The sequence below is a fragment of the Acromyrmex echinatior genome, chromosome 4, assembly GCF_024713525.1.
Source record: "Acromyrmex echinatior isolate Ae372 chromosome 4, ASM2471352v2, whole genome shotgun sequence".
In the NCBI taxonomy this organism is placed as follows: domain Eukaryota; kingdom Metazoa; phylum Arthropoda; class Insecta; order Hymenoptera; family Formicidae; genus Acromyrmex; species Acromyrmex echinatior.
This window is the reverse complement of record NC_141855.1, coordinates 12346914-12360288: the sequence shown is the minus strand read 5'-3', so window position 1 is coordinate 12360288 and position 13375 is coordinate 12346914. Positions and strand designations below refer to the sequence as shown.

Genomic DNA, 13375 nt, shown 5'->3' with positions numbered 1-13375 from the left:
ATTTTGATTTTGATTTGTTAATTTCCCTTACAGAAACTAATATTAGGTAGTAATTTTAATAATTAATTACTTCGAGTAATAAAGATACTGTTGTTCAGTGCTTCCAAAATAAGTAATTAATAACTTTTAGTACTACATTTATGTAAGGGAAATCATATTTAGAATCTTACAGTTATGATTACATTTTTTTTACGTGCAGTTATGATTAAATTTTTTTTACGTACATAGCTTTAAATGTCACTTTTCAAGTTAATATGATTCATTTTGACATCATTTTGACATTTATCGTTACCAGTTATTTCGGTTAGATAAGTTCTTTCCCAACGTTGATTTATCCATCGTAGATTTTTCTTCCGCAAATGATTATCGTCATATAAAATAAACAAATGTAAACAGGAAATAAATCACAATTGCCTACAGTCGAAGAGAAATATTTACGATTGTTTAGAAACCAACAGAGATCCAGTTTTTCCCAGTTTGTCTCATATTAAAATTCATTCTTTGCGACGTGGGTATTAATTTACTTTATTGCAATGGGTGTAAAGGAGATGTGAAAGGAGATCACTTTATATACTCAGCGTTTTGCGCTCTTTTATTTTACACGTTTTATATACAGAAAAGAGAATACACATAAAAAAATACACGAAAAGAAACATTGAAAAGAAACGATAAAGAGAAACATAGAAAAGGAGAAACATAGAGATCCAACGACAAAAATATACAATGAAGTAAAAATCAGTCGCATTTTGGAGGTGATAAGTATCTTAGCCATTGATCAACGTCGCTCCAATACGCGAGGGTCAAAATCCCCGTGATGTCCGTCGCTTTTTTTTTTCAGAAGTAAAAACGAACGCCGACAACAGAGAGATTAGGAGATATAATCATTTGTTGCTTAAATATTTGTTCTTCCTTATCGACGTCTCGATCTCTCTTGTATGGAAAGCCCGCTTCTCTTCTCTCGCGGGGAAAATTGTTAAAAATTACTATCGCGTAGGCCCAAAACGACTCAATAAAAATTCCTAAGGTTCATTAATTCGCACGTCCGTTTCGGGCTGGACACGCGGATTTCAGGAATATAACGCGACGCCTTCCTCCCATTTTTTTTTTTATTAAATTTCTACAAAGAGCCTCTCTCTTCTCTCTTTCTCACCGTCGCTACGCAACTCGTACTAAAATTCTAATCTATATCGTACATATTTTATACATTGAGCGCATCGTCGGAGGTGTCGGACGCTCTCCACGATAGGTGTTCTGTGTGCAACGGCATCGTTACACGTGTCGTTTGTACGCGCGAAATGAGTGCATGTCCCCGAGGGACTCTGAACTTATTCTTCCCTTCTTCGGTATTGTTATCACGCGAGAATGCGAGGATATTGAAAGGGAAGAAACGGTGAAAAACGAATCCAAAAAGAACAAAGTTCACGATAACGTCAAAATGACATTAAAATGAATTATAATTGATCGAGGAACACACAAAAGTCAATAGAAAAATCAAAATGACTTAACTTTAATTTTTAATATCAATAAATAATCAAATCTTGTAACAAAAAAAATCATCATTTTTACTTTCATGCTGTCAAAATAAAGTCATTTTGACTTTCTCTCGACTTTGATGTGTGTTCCTTAAGTGAACGGAAAGCGACTTTTAACAATCATTTTGGAGCCATTTCGATGTTACCGTGATTTTTTAGATCTGTTCCTTTTTCGAAGAATGTTCTAGTAAAGTGTGTCCTTAGCAAAATGTGTCAATTGAATTCATCCTTTGTTATTTATTAATTACATTGGTACAATAAGTTGGAGTAAAATAAATTGCTTTTTTTTTAAGTGCCGTTTTATCTGTTGTGAAACTTTTGTTATTAAATTCCATTAAATTCTAAGAAAGATAGAATTCGTAGAACGTTTGTATCGACTGCATTATTAAATTCATAATGTCAAATTATCCAATTGATTATTATAAATTATCCAATTTGAATTATTTTTAATCATTTCTGTAGATTGTCCATAGATTGTACCATTTCAATATGTCGTTAATTTAAGTAAAACAGTGAAATTAACTAAAACAATTTAATTCAAGAAATTATATAAAATTTGATTTAAATTTAGTTTATTATTTACTAACAAGGGAACCAATGAAAGTGTCCCTCTTTAATTTTGTGAATATATTGCTTTCTAGTAAAAAATAAAGGACAATCTTTTATAAGGGTTCAATCGCACTTTTAAAAGATACAACACTCTTTTGAAGAAAATTCTAATATTTTAGCGACTGGGCTTTTATAAAAAAATATATATTTGTCCCTTATTTTTTAAAACAATATATTTAAATCTCATCAAAATCGGAGGATGCTTCCAAAAGTTTACTTGTAAGTGTATACGTTAATATAAATGTTATTTATGTTGAAACTAATCAAAGAAATGGATCGATTTAAATTTTGACAAATATGAAAGTTAGGATTGAGTGACCATTGCACCTTTGATATCTAACAGTGTGTCTCCTAAAAGAAAAGTAGGCTATTTGTTCCACTCCAACTTATTACGCCAGTGTATATTATTTCAGAACATTCGTCAAACAAGAATAAATCTTTTGTTCTACTTATGAACTTCGCGAGCGATCACGTTTCGGACTTTGGTCTTACTCGCGGAGAATGCGTATCCTTTTCAGCGTCATTATCGTTAAGTGTTGCGTTATTTTTATCATTATTTACAGGTCCCAATGCGATCGAAAAGCGATCGTTTTTAGCGAGTAACAGGACGCATCCTTCGCGATTACACGGGATGAGATAATCGGAGAACATCAGCGTCCTTGGCAAAATGTGTCAATTGAATTCATCCTTTATTCGTTATTTATTTTAATTCCTATATTTCTACGCGCTGGCGGCGATTAATTATGTTGGAGATCCACATTTTACAAAGTATCTCTCTTTCTTTCTTTCTCTCTCTCTCTCTCTCTCTCTCTCATTCTCATATTCTCTCTGATAAAAATGATCATCGCGATCAAGTGAAAAAGGCGTGTCTGAAAACGCACAGGTACAAACACATGCGGTGCCTCCGAATGACGATACGCGAGACTTTATTTCGTCATATTCTCTCGCGTTTTACGTTAACGGTATATAATGCATTTATGTATAAATATATACAACGTATGTGTACATGTAAAACACATCACGATATCTTCTCTATCTCTTATATATGAAAAGGTGTATTAAATTTTAAGAAATAATTATTTGAATAGTTCTAATATAACATTTGTTTGCAAAAAATATATATTTACTAAATAAAAAATAATTAAATCACAAATTAATAGTTCCTGTATCAAATAAATATATTTTTACATTTAGTAAATATTCAATTGACACTATTCAAACAAATATTTGTTAAAATTTAGTACAATTCTTCTCTCAGTGTATCCCCTACAATTAGGACGTTAGGGCGTTGCCAGCTATGTGAAAAAAGACAGGAGGGAAACGAGAGGTCCAACAATACACACGATAGAGAACTAGTCGCGACCTTTGGCCCCAATAATCGTATTGCTGCGACGAAGATTTTGCATAAACGATCGAAAGTAATTGCAATATTTTGAGAAAATGTCTGCGAAACGCATTTCTCGAAAAGCGCACTTTTCAAGGGATCTTCTCGAAATCGAAACGCAATTAAGAAGCAAACGGGACCAAAGCGTGCGCGAATAAATGGAGTTGTCGAATCTACGGAAATCGAGAAGTTTGTGATTTTCCTTATACAGACGACTGTTTCTGTAACTTTTACTTTAATTGAATACAAAATTGAAGACACAATCGTAGAATCTTACGATAACTTTCTAAACGATTCTGCAATATCTTATACTGAAATATATCGCATCTATATTGAATTTCCGCGAAGAGATGATGAACCTGGAATTCCATTAAAGCTACAGATATGGTAGGCGTCGTTGCAATCTGTAGGTGCTTTCCAATTGCTTAAGATATCTTAACATGTACACAGGAAAAAAAGTATAGCATTATACATTCAATTGGAACAAAATGTACGCTGTCCACAGAGTTAGATTAGCTTTTTTTGACTATATTGAATGAAAAAAAGCAAAAACGCCGCCACTCAACGTCTTACAACTTCATTCATAGCCGCTGCGATTAGTAAGAAATACATAAAAAAAAACCTAAAGTTTAATAATAGTCTAGTAGTTTAATAATAAATAATATTTGTTTGAATAGTTCTGGTAAGTAAATATTTATTAAATGTAAACATATATTTAATGTAAACATACATTCATTTGATATAAGAAGCATTAATTTGATTTAACTATCTTTTTTTATTTAGTAAATATTTATTACTGTAAATAAATGTTTACTTACAATTAGTACTATTCAAAGAAATATTATTAAGATTTAATAAATTTTTTTTTTCAGTATAATTGTCATTAGAAAACAAGATTACACAGCTAATTAGTAGCCCTTGGGCTGAGTACGGATGTGTAGTGTTGTGTTGACGAATTGGAACACAACTTAATGTGTTGTATATATCTACACGAAAGTGTCTAGTGATATTACAATTGAAAAGCACCTAGTCTAAAAAAAAAACTGATTGCTCGGGAATTGTGACAACAGATACGTTCGTTACAGAGCATGTGTAGAAAAACTTTAGTCTCCTTTCGTGCGTCAAACACCAGTGGAGAAAAATCCATATAGCAAGTCCGCAACGTGGGCCTTCCCGAGCTCTAAAAATGCGGAGATGTAAGTATTGCTGTAAGAAAGAAAGGAGGGAAAGAGAAACCTCCTTCTCCTCCTTTTGCGCATCGGGCACATACAGTTTGCGAAAAGCCGGCGGAAAAATAAAAATGGAATGTATTTTCGAAACTCTTTCTTTTAATAATCATATAACAATACTCGTTATATTCACGATCAACATACATTACTCTTATCTATACGTTGCAAATGTTACATAAAAAAGATATCCGTTTTGCGTTTTCTAAAATTATAAAAACGACGGTAGCAAAAGTTTCGGAACCTGGCGGGCGGTGAACGTCGGTGGCGCGACATTCCCAATCGCCCCCTTTTTTTTTCTTTCTCTCTTTCTGTCTTGTATTAAACGCTAAAAACGATAGGTAAAAAAAAGGACGACGGCGGGGGAGATATAAGTGTAATGTAACTAAAGTTTTTCCTAAGTCACTCTGCGGTTTTTCTTTTTCTTTCAATCGATCTTAGGACACGGTGTCTAGGAGTCGTTTCGCGGAGAACGGCCGGAATCCCGTTGGGCAAAAGGAAGGAACACACGCATTATTATATCACCACGTCATTGTGCAAACTTTTATCACGAACGGCGAAATGCACGAGGACGAGAGTGCGGCGCAACGAAACGAAGAAGAAAGAGGGAGAGGAACTGAGGAGAGATCCTCCCTCTCTTTCGCTTGGGAGATATATATATATATACATACATATATACATATATATATATATATATATATATATATATATATATATTATATTCCTCTTGATGATCAGAAGGGACGGGGGAGAAACGTTACATTATGCGTCTCATTAATCTTTAATTAGATAATTAATTCACTATTTACGAAAAGTCATAATAAAAAGTAGTACTCTATGTATTCGGTATTTCAATAATAATATTGTAATAATAATTATTTATATATATATATACATATATATATATGTATATATATATATATATGTATATTCCAATAGCTTTATCTGCAGTTATCGTCTATAATTAATTAACTCATAATATTATCATCGCGCGCGCGCGCGTATATATGTATACGAATCGCGGCTTATATATCTTCTCTCTCTCTTTTCTTCGAATACATCCGATAAATATAAAAACGAAAAAATGTAATATATATATATATATATATATATATATATATATATATATATATATACATACATATATATATATACATATATATATATATATAGTGTTGCATTCACTTCTTTTTCTCGTTCGTTCGCTCGTTCGCTCACTCTCTCTCCCTCTCTCGCTTACAATAATAAATTTCGTTACGAATGCCTCGTGCACCAACGAATCCCTATCTGTGGCATCGCTCTCTCCCTCTCGTTCTCCCCCTTTTTCTTTTCTTTTCGTGTAAGTCCCCGACATTAATGCAATCAGTTGAGAAAAGAAAGAGAGAACAATACCAGCTGGATACAAGTATCGTTGATTGCTGATCGTTTCACCAAAGGACTCAATTTTCGGTGGCCACGAACGTCATCTTTGAAAAGAAACTCTAAAGGGATTCTACTCAATCATGTTTCTTTTTTTTTCTCTCTTTCTTTCTCTCTCCTTTTTGCTCTCTTTCTCTTGCTGGACGTTCGGTACATACAAGATTCTTCCTTTTGTCTCTCGGACAATCAATTGGATGCGAGAGTTGGCACGCGCGGCGTTCGTATGTCCGTACTTTGTCAAATATGCCGCTACTGCGAGGGTGTGTACGTCACTTTCAGATTTACAACACTGCCCTAAAAACACAGCCATACTAACCAAATACTTTTTGGGTTTCGTCGTGTACACAATTACCTTTCTTTCTCTCTAATAAAATCGTTTATTTAAACATTTAAACATTTTCGATTACCGTCGTTCTTCATAGAAATTTTTGCGCGTTTCTCACGACTGTTCGATTTAAAATAAACAAAAAAAAACAAAAAAAACAAGAAAAGGAAGATAGACGGAAAGGAAAGAAAAAAACGCGTACACGGGATGCGTCTACGATCCCGTTCGATCTTCCGAAGCCTCTAAGCAGCCGATAAAATAAAAAAGTGAATTCGATTCATGAAAGAAAAGAAAGGGGAAAAACTTGATTCTCCTTTTACGGAACAGGTGGAGAAGCAAAGCCGTCCGAAGCAACGCGACGCGCGTTCTTCCTCTATGAAACATTAATCTAGAAGAAGGAATGTCTCGATATCAGGTTTCCTTTTCTTTCTTATTTCTTTTTTTCCTATCTTTATTGCTTAATCAAAACTTCTCGCGTTGCTCAGTCAGATGGGCGCAAAAACAAAGTCAGCGAAACGCGCGTCACAAACCCGCGACGTCGACGTTCGCCAGAAGTGCAGGTGAACAAGTGGACAACGAACGTCGACGATGTCGGCCGCATCGGGAGCTTCGGAGGACCTCAAATCTAACAATCCGCTTGAGAATAATCGGTGTACTCAATCAAGGTCGACCGCTGATCTTGATCGAGTTCCGCCAAGTTGACTCGCTTGCTCGCTCTCTCTCTTTCTCTCACAAGTAAATACAAGTATGTAAAAAGTGACAACAATATATGTGGGTGATTAGTTTCCTTTATAAAAATAACACTATATTACACACAAATGAATTTGCATATTTATATGTCCATTTACATTAATGTAGATTAATTCTCCAATTGGAGCTTTGAAGGCCCAGATGAATTTTAAATTATTCTGCCTCAAATTCGGACACATACAAAAAAGTAAAAAGGTCATATCGTGATAAAATCGTATTCTTAAATGTTAAGAATATCAGAATTTTGTCAGATTCTTTAGAGCTCAAAATTCCTTTCAAAAACACAATGAGGCATCAGACCCAATTATACTAGCCCAGTGGGAAAAAAACATTGGACTTTTTAGAATTAACTTTAATCTTGATTTAACTTATTCTTCTTTTTCCAATTCTTGGAACTAGAAAAGATTAAAACGTAAGTTAAATCAAGATTAAAGTTAATCTACATTAATAAATTAACGTATAACATAGTGTTATTTTTACACGGAAAGCTAATCACACACACACACAAACACACACACGCACACACGCACACACACGCACACACACACACAGTAGTTATTTTTTACACACTTGAATTTACAATCGTGCGATCTCTCTCTCTATCTCTCTTTCTTTCTAACTTTTCTCTTTCCCTCCGTTTTTTCTTACTTTTCCCCTTCGCTACGTTGATCCCGCGAGAGTGACTTAACGAGGAACACGATCAAAGCGCGTGCCGCTGAGGGTTGAAACGAGAATTCGTAGCGCATCGGTGTACTTCGAGTGAACGTACGTCTTGAGCGAAGACGTGTACATATGCCGGCGTGTATATGTATACATTTCTCGGTGTAGATAGTTAAAGAGTATCGATGGTGTCGCTTGATAATCAACTCGTGAGCTTAGGAGCCCCGAATCGCCCTCGCGTCCGGCTATTTTCTTCTCTTTTTTACATCGCTTTAAGCTTCCGGGTGTACGTGTATACGCTTGTATATGTGTACATGTGTAATATTAGTTTTAATCTTCCCTTTCTTCCGAATTACGTTTCTATTTCAATTGTCAGTTGACTTAATTGTACACGATATAGCTATATTACAAAGTATGCACTTCAAAAATATCCGACGCGACGGACCTTTTGAACCACAACATGCTCACGCATTCCCATCGTTATTACTAAGTCATTTTAAATAGGTGATGAAGAAAAAGGTGTAAGTAAATCGGGGAAGGTGGGTTGGGATGGCCGAGCAAGGGGGATGGTTGACAGGAGGAACTTACACTTAGAGCTTTACTATGATACAACACTGGCAATAGTCATGTAATGTGGTTCGGTGTATTTTTGTACGCGGGCCAAATCTGTAAACCCGTGTGTAGTAATAACGCGCGTGAACTTCTTTCCCTCATTTGTTGCAAATATTACAATAGATCTATGAATTGCTCAGTAATAGATTAATGTTGATGATAATAATAATAATAATAATAATAATAATAATAATATATTATAATATATATAATAATAATAATTAATCAATAATTGATAAAGTAATAATCATTGTAATAATAATCTAGTATTTACAGAGTTTTCACGTGAGGGCCCGGTATCAAATACGCATTCTTGTTAGTTACATTTTGATTGAACTGTACACTCGCAGTGGACCCTCAATCAAAGAAAACTACCCTCTTCACATCCGTCGTCAAAATTAACATTGTTTTATATAAACCCTCCCTCGCGCGCACTAGCAGCCTGTTGTGAATTTCTATTTTTTTGTTTTTTTTTTTGGTTACGACAACGTTAACTCGTCACATAGGCGATATTCTCGATAAGACGCGATTAAACATCTTACCGAGAATATCGCCGCTTCTTTCAAGTTCCACAGACGACTCGTGACATGCGGAAAATACGGAGTCACATGTGATAAATCCATAAAATTTCATTGTTAAGGTACAACCTTCGGTGTGGCGCTTAGGGATTATCCTCTTAATAACAAATTTTTTCCTTATTAAACAAATATATTACTTAACGTATGTATGTAACCTAAATTATCTTTCTGTCCCCTTACATACAACACTCTAATGGATTCTCCCTATCTATATTATCGTTTATCTTTCATACAAGTCTTCTTTATCATATACTCTGTAATTTTTCGTTATATATAATATATACGGTATAATATAGTAATATATAATTGCGTACATTTACGATACTAATTATGATCTAATAGTATTTGAACTATTAATTATTAATTAACGTTAAGTATACACAACATACATATATGTATATGTATATGTATATATATATATATATATATATATAGAGAGAGAGAGATATATATATATATATTTGTACGATTTCACTCACCCTGCACGAGTAGCAGCGAGGAAGAGTGGTAGAGTCGAGGGGGCTCTGGAGGATACGAGTAGAGGATACGTAAATAATGATCTTTCGACAGTTTCGCTTTAGTCTTTCGTTCCTCCTCGTACTACTGATTTTCATATCTCTTTCTTTCTCGACCAAGGACGAAAACCATTTTGAGTCTATTTGAGCCAGGCCGAGAAGAATTAAAAAGCACCAACATCGCGTTATCTTTCCCTCTTGTCTTTCGACGCATCGCATAATGTAGAAAATTGAAAGAGAAGATATATACACGCGCGCGCGAACCGAAACGTTTGTTCGCAATATTGAGGATCGCGAAATCGGAAACTATCCTGCGGTCCTAGGGGAGTTTCAAGCCCCCAGGCGTGTCAGGCTCAATCGCTCGACAAAATTTGATGGTACGCGCGTCAGGCTTTCTCTTTCAGTCTCTATCGGCGCGCGCGCGAGTTTCAAGATTAATTATCTAATGCTTTCATAATTCCGTTTCGTATTATTTATAAATTCACGCGACGCGGACGGTCGCAGCCATCCGAGCGCCGCCGTTGTCGTCTCCGTTAAGGGAAACACTTACATAACCATCGACCGATGTGATCGTCCGTAACAGTCACTACAACCCCTCGACGAACTTGGAGAGTTGGTCCTGCGGCGTCATCGGCGTTACCTCGTTGGCGTCTGCGCCGCCATTCGTGGGCGCCGGCGCCGGCGAGGGATGATGAGGCATAGTGGCGGGATGGCCGGTGGGCGCACCTGGACCGCCACCCAGCTGCGAAAGCATCATCTCGCTAGGACCGCCGCCGAGCTCGTGAGCCGGCGAATGTGTCGGCGTGCCGTGAGGCGGATGATGATGCGGCGATGGCACCGGACCCGATCGCGGTGACGGTACCGGTTGATTACGAGGGGAAGGGACAGGTCGCGGCGAGGGGTTGGGCTGCGGAGATCGGATGGGCGGTGGCGAACGGACTGACTGCATCAACTGTTGTTGCACGGAGATCCCCGGCGGACCCATGACGCCTTGCGGCGAGGGCACGGGCGGCGGAGTAGGTTTCAGACCTGGCTGACCGTAGCCCTGTTCGTTGAAACCGCCGTAACCTAGGGAGTTGGGCAAGTTTTGGTGTCGAGAAAACACACTACGTACTACAGCCCCACTGTTTCCTAAGTAATTACGATGGGTCATGTAATTACCAAGAAGCGGCCGTATAGGTCGCTGTTGACCGTATGGTGGCGCCGGAGGTTGAGTGAACGGCTGCTGCTGCTGTTGCTGCTGCTGCTGCTGTTGTTGTTGTTGCTGCTGCTGCTGCTGCTGCTGCTGCTGTTGAGCCACCTGTTGTTGCCTCTGTTGCATCACCAGCATCTGTTGCTTATACCATTGCGACTGCGCTTGCACTGGCTGTTGTTGTTGCGCCTGCTGCGTCAGCATCTGTATCTGCAGTCTACCTTGTTGTTGTTGCTGTTGCGTCTGCTGTTGCGGTTGCTGCTGCTGCGGCTGCTGCTGTTGAGACATCATATGCTGCAAACCAGGTTGTTGTTGTTGGGGTTGATTAGGGCCCAATGGGCCGCCGACACCCCCACCATGCTGACCAGGTTGTTGCTGATGGACAAGCGCCTTTTTATTAAGAAGATCAGTAGTCAAATCTGCGCGTAACAACAAATGTATGATATTTTTTTAATTGTCAATCAACTCACTCGTTGCTTGATGAAGGCGGCCATTAACGGTGGATTGCTCTTTAATATTTGGAGAATCTGATTCTGCTGGTCAGGCGTGTGCGGACTCCTGAGAGTTTGCATCAGCTGCTGTAGAGCGTGCTTGTGCATAGTACTTGCCTGCGGACCGACCTGTCCGACCGGCCCGATCACGCCCGGTTGCCGTGCCATTTGCGCACCCATTCCCATTCCCGGTTGAGCCTGATGCTGTTGTTGCTGTTGTTGTTGCATCAGCTGTTGCGGTGTCTGCTGTCGCGCCAAATTGGGATTTTGTTGCATCACTGTATTCGACTGGTACCTACTAAAAGATAAAACACGATATCTCACAGGTACGCAAGCAAAAACCGTGTTCTATTTTGATTTTTCGATTATAATATATATTTATTTATTATTTATCAAAGTTAATGATGAAAAATGTGAAAAATAGGAATTTAATAGATACCTCGCTGTCCATTGATCCATCGGGATGAGATGAGTGCCGCTGGGATTCGGCATCTGAACTGGCAACGGCCGTTGCATCTGAGGTGGCGGCATTACCCCGCCAGTTTGACCTCCTACGCCGACACCCACACCAACACCACCGCCCGGGGTTACCTTACCGGTGTAACTAACATGTGGTACTTGTTGTCTCGCTGCCTCCTCTTGCACCTGCTTCACTACTTGTAGAACATGAGCAGGAGGAGTTTGCGTTCCGGGCTTCAATCCGATACCTGGTTGATGTGGTGTTGGCAAATTCGATGTGCTAACACCAGGTTTCATAGCGACTCCAGTCGTCATGGCAACGTTTGAGGTCTGCTGTCCGGTCTGCATTGCTACAGGTCCGGTGGGCCTCGTATTCATCACAGCCATTCGCCTCCTATATACGAATAAACGCGAATATTGATTAATGTTTTCGATATATAAAAGTTTGATAGATACAGTATAACTAAGCAGATAATAAGCTTTTATTTAAGTTTAAAAGTAAATAGAAAGTAAAATAATTTATAACGCTAATTATTTAGAAAGCAAGACATATTAAGAGTCAAGAAATAAAGCTTAACAGCAAATTAAAAAATAAGGACATGCAAAGATATGCAAAAGGATCAAAATATATTCACGCATTTTAGTTTAGATAGCATTCTACGATTCGCTATTTAATAAAAATATATAGAGCAATGCTTGAAATAAAAGGCAATAGAATATATTTTTGCATTAGTGTAATAATATTATATATACATAAAGTCGTATACAACTTTACTGACCTAAGCAACTGCGCTTGCTGTAACCGTTGTTGTAATTGTTGCTGTTTTATTTTATGCTTGATGTTGGAGCAGAATGGAACGAGACATTTGGTCTCTTGGCAGTGTTTTGCATGATAACAACACAACGCAATTAACTGTTTACATATAGGACAACCACCATTTGTCTTTCTCTTGCAGTTCTTCGTATGCATAACTACTCGCTTCATCTTCTGACAACTCGGTAGACGACAATTGGCATCTCTACATTGGCAAGCATGCACCAATGACTGAATACATCTCTGTATCGATAATTTCCTGGCCTCCTACATTGCAGAAATAAAAAAGATACATGAGCACATTATAGGCTTATTATACACAGGCTTATTAAACACAAATATTTTCAGAAGATAAATTACTTGTGGATTCGTTTGTTTGGCATCAGCCGGCGAAGAGCCATCATCCAAATCAAAACCAAGTTTCTCCATCGGATGCGGGTGACCATCTTTATCTTTACAACTCACACATAAATCGAAATCCTGTCATAAAATTGAAGTTAGAATAAAAGTTATGAAAAGAAACAAAAGTACTTTTTTCCAAATAATCTTATACGTACGTCACAAACTGTACAATGGTATCTAGTCTCCACATGACTTTTACAGTTATTACAAGTGTAAACAAACTTGTCTTGGCCTTGATTATGTAATTCGTATAGCATAGACATGGAACTGAACTTTGCTCTTCTAAGCGATGAAAATTCGTAATGCCTTTCCCTTGCCATCGTGAGAAACGCGTCACGACCATCCATTAGATCACAATTGATAACAGGATCGGGATCTTGGATAGGCTAAAAAAGATTTAAATAAAA

At 37.5% G+C, this 13375-nt stretch overlaps 1 protein-coding gene across 10 annotated transcripts in view; it reads right to left on the bottom strand.

Moving 5' to 3' along the window:
* Window positions 1-565: 565 nt before the first annotated feature.
* Window positions 566-13375, bottom strand: part of LOC105146566 (CREB-binding protein) — a 29075-nt gene continuing 16265 nt past the window's right edge. For 8 of the 10 annotated variants that reach the window (XM_087404988.1, XM_087404982.1, XM_087404990.1 and 5 more), the window contains 6 exons: window positions 13124-13354; window positions 12927-13046; window positions 12532-12833; window positions 11733-12146; window positions 11273-11591; window positions 566-11192 (listed from right to left, as the gene is read on the bottom strand). In XM_087404988.1, coding sequence (XP_087261114.1) covers window positions 10197-11192; window positions 11273-11591; window positions 11733-12146; window positions 12532-12833; window positions 12927-13046; window positions 13124-13354 — 2382 coding nt within the window. In that variant the 3' untranslated portion in view covers window positions 566-10196. The remainder of the gene's footprint in view (window positions 11193-11272; window positions 11592-11732; window positions 12147-12531; window positions 12834-12926; window positions 13047-13123; window positions 13355-13375) is intronic. The other 2 variants (XM_087404986.1, XM_087404981.1) reach the window with 2 other exon arrangements.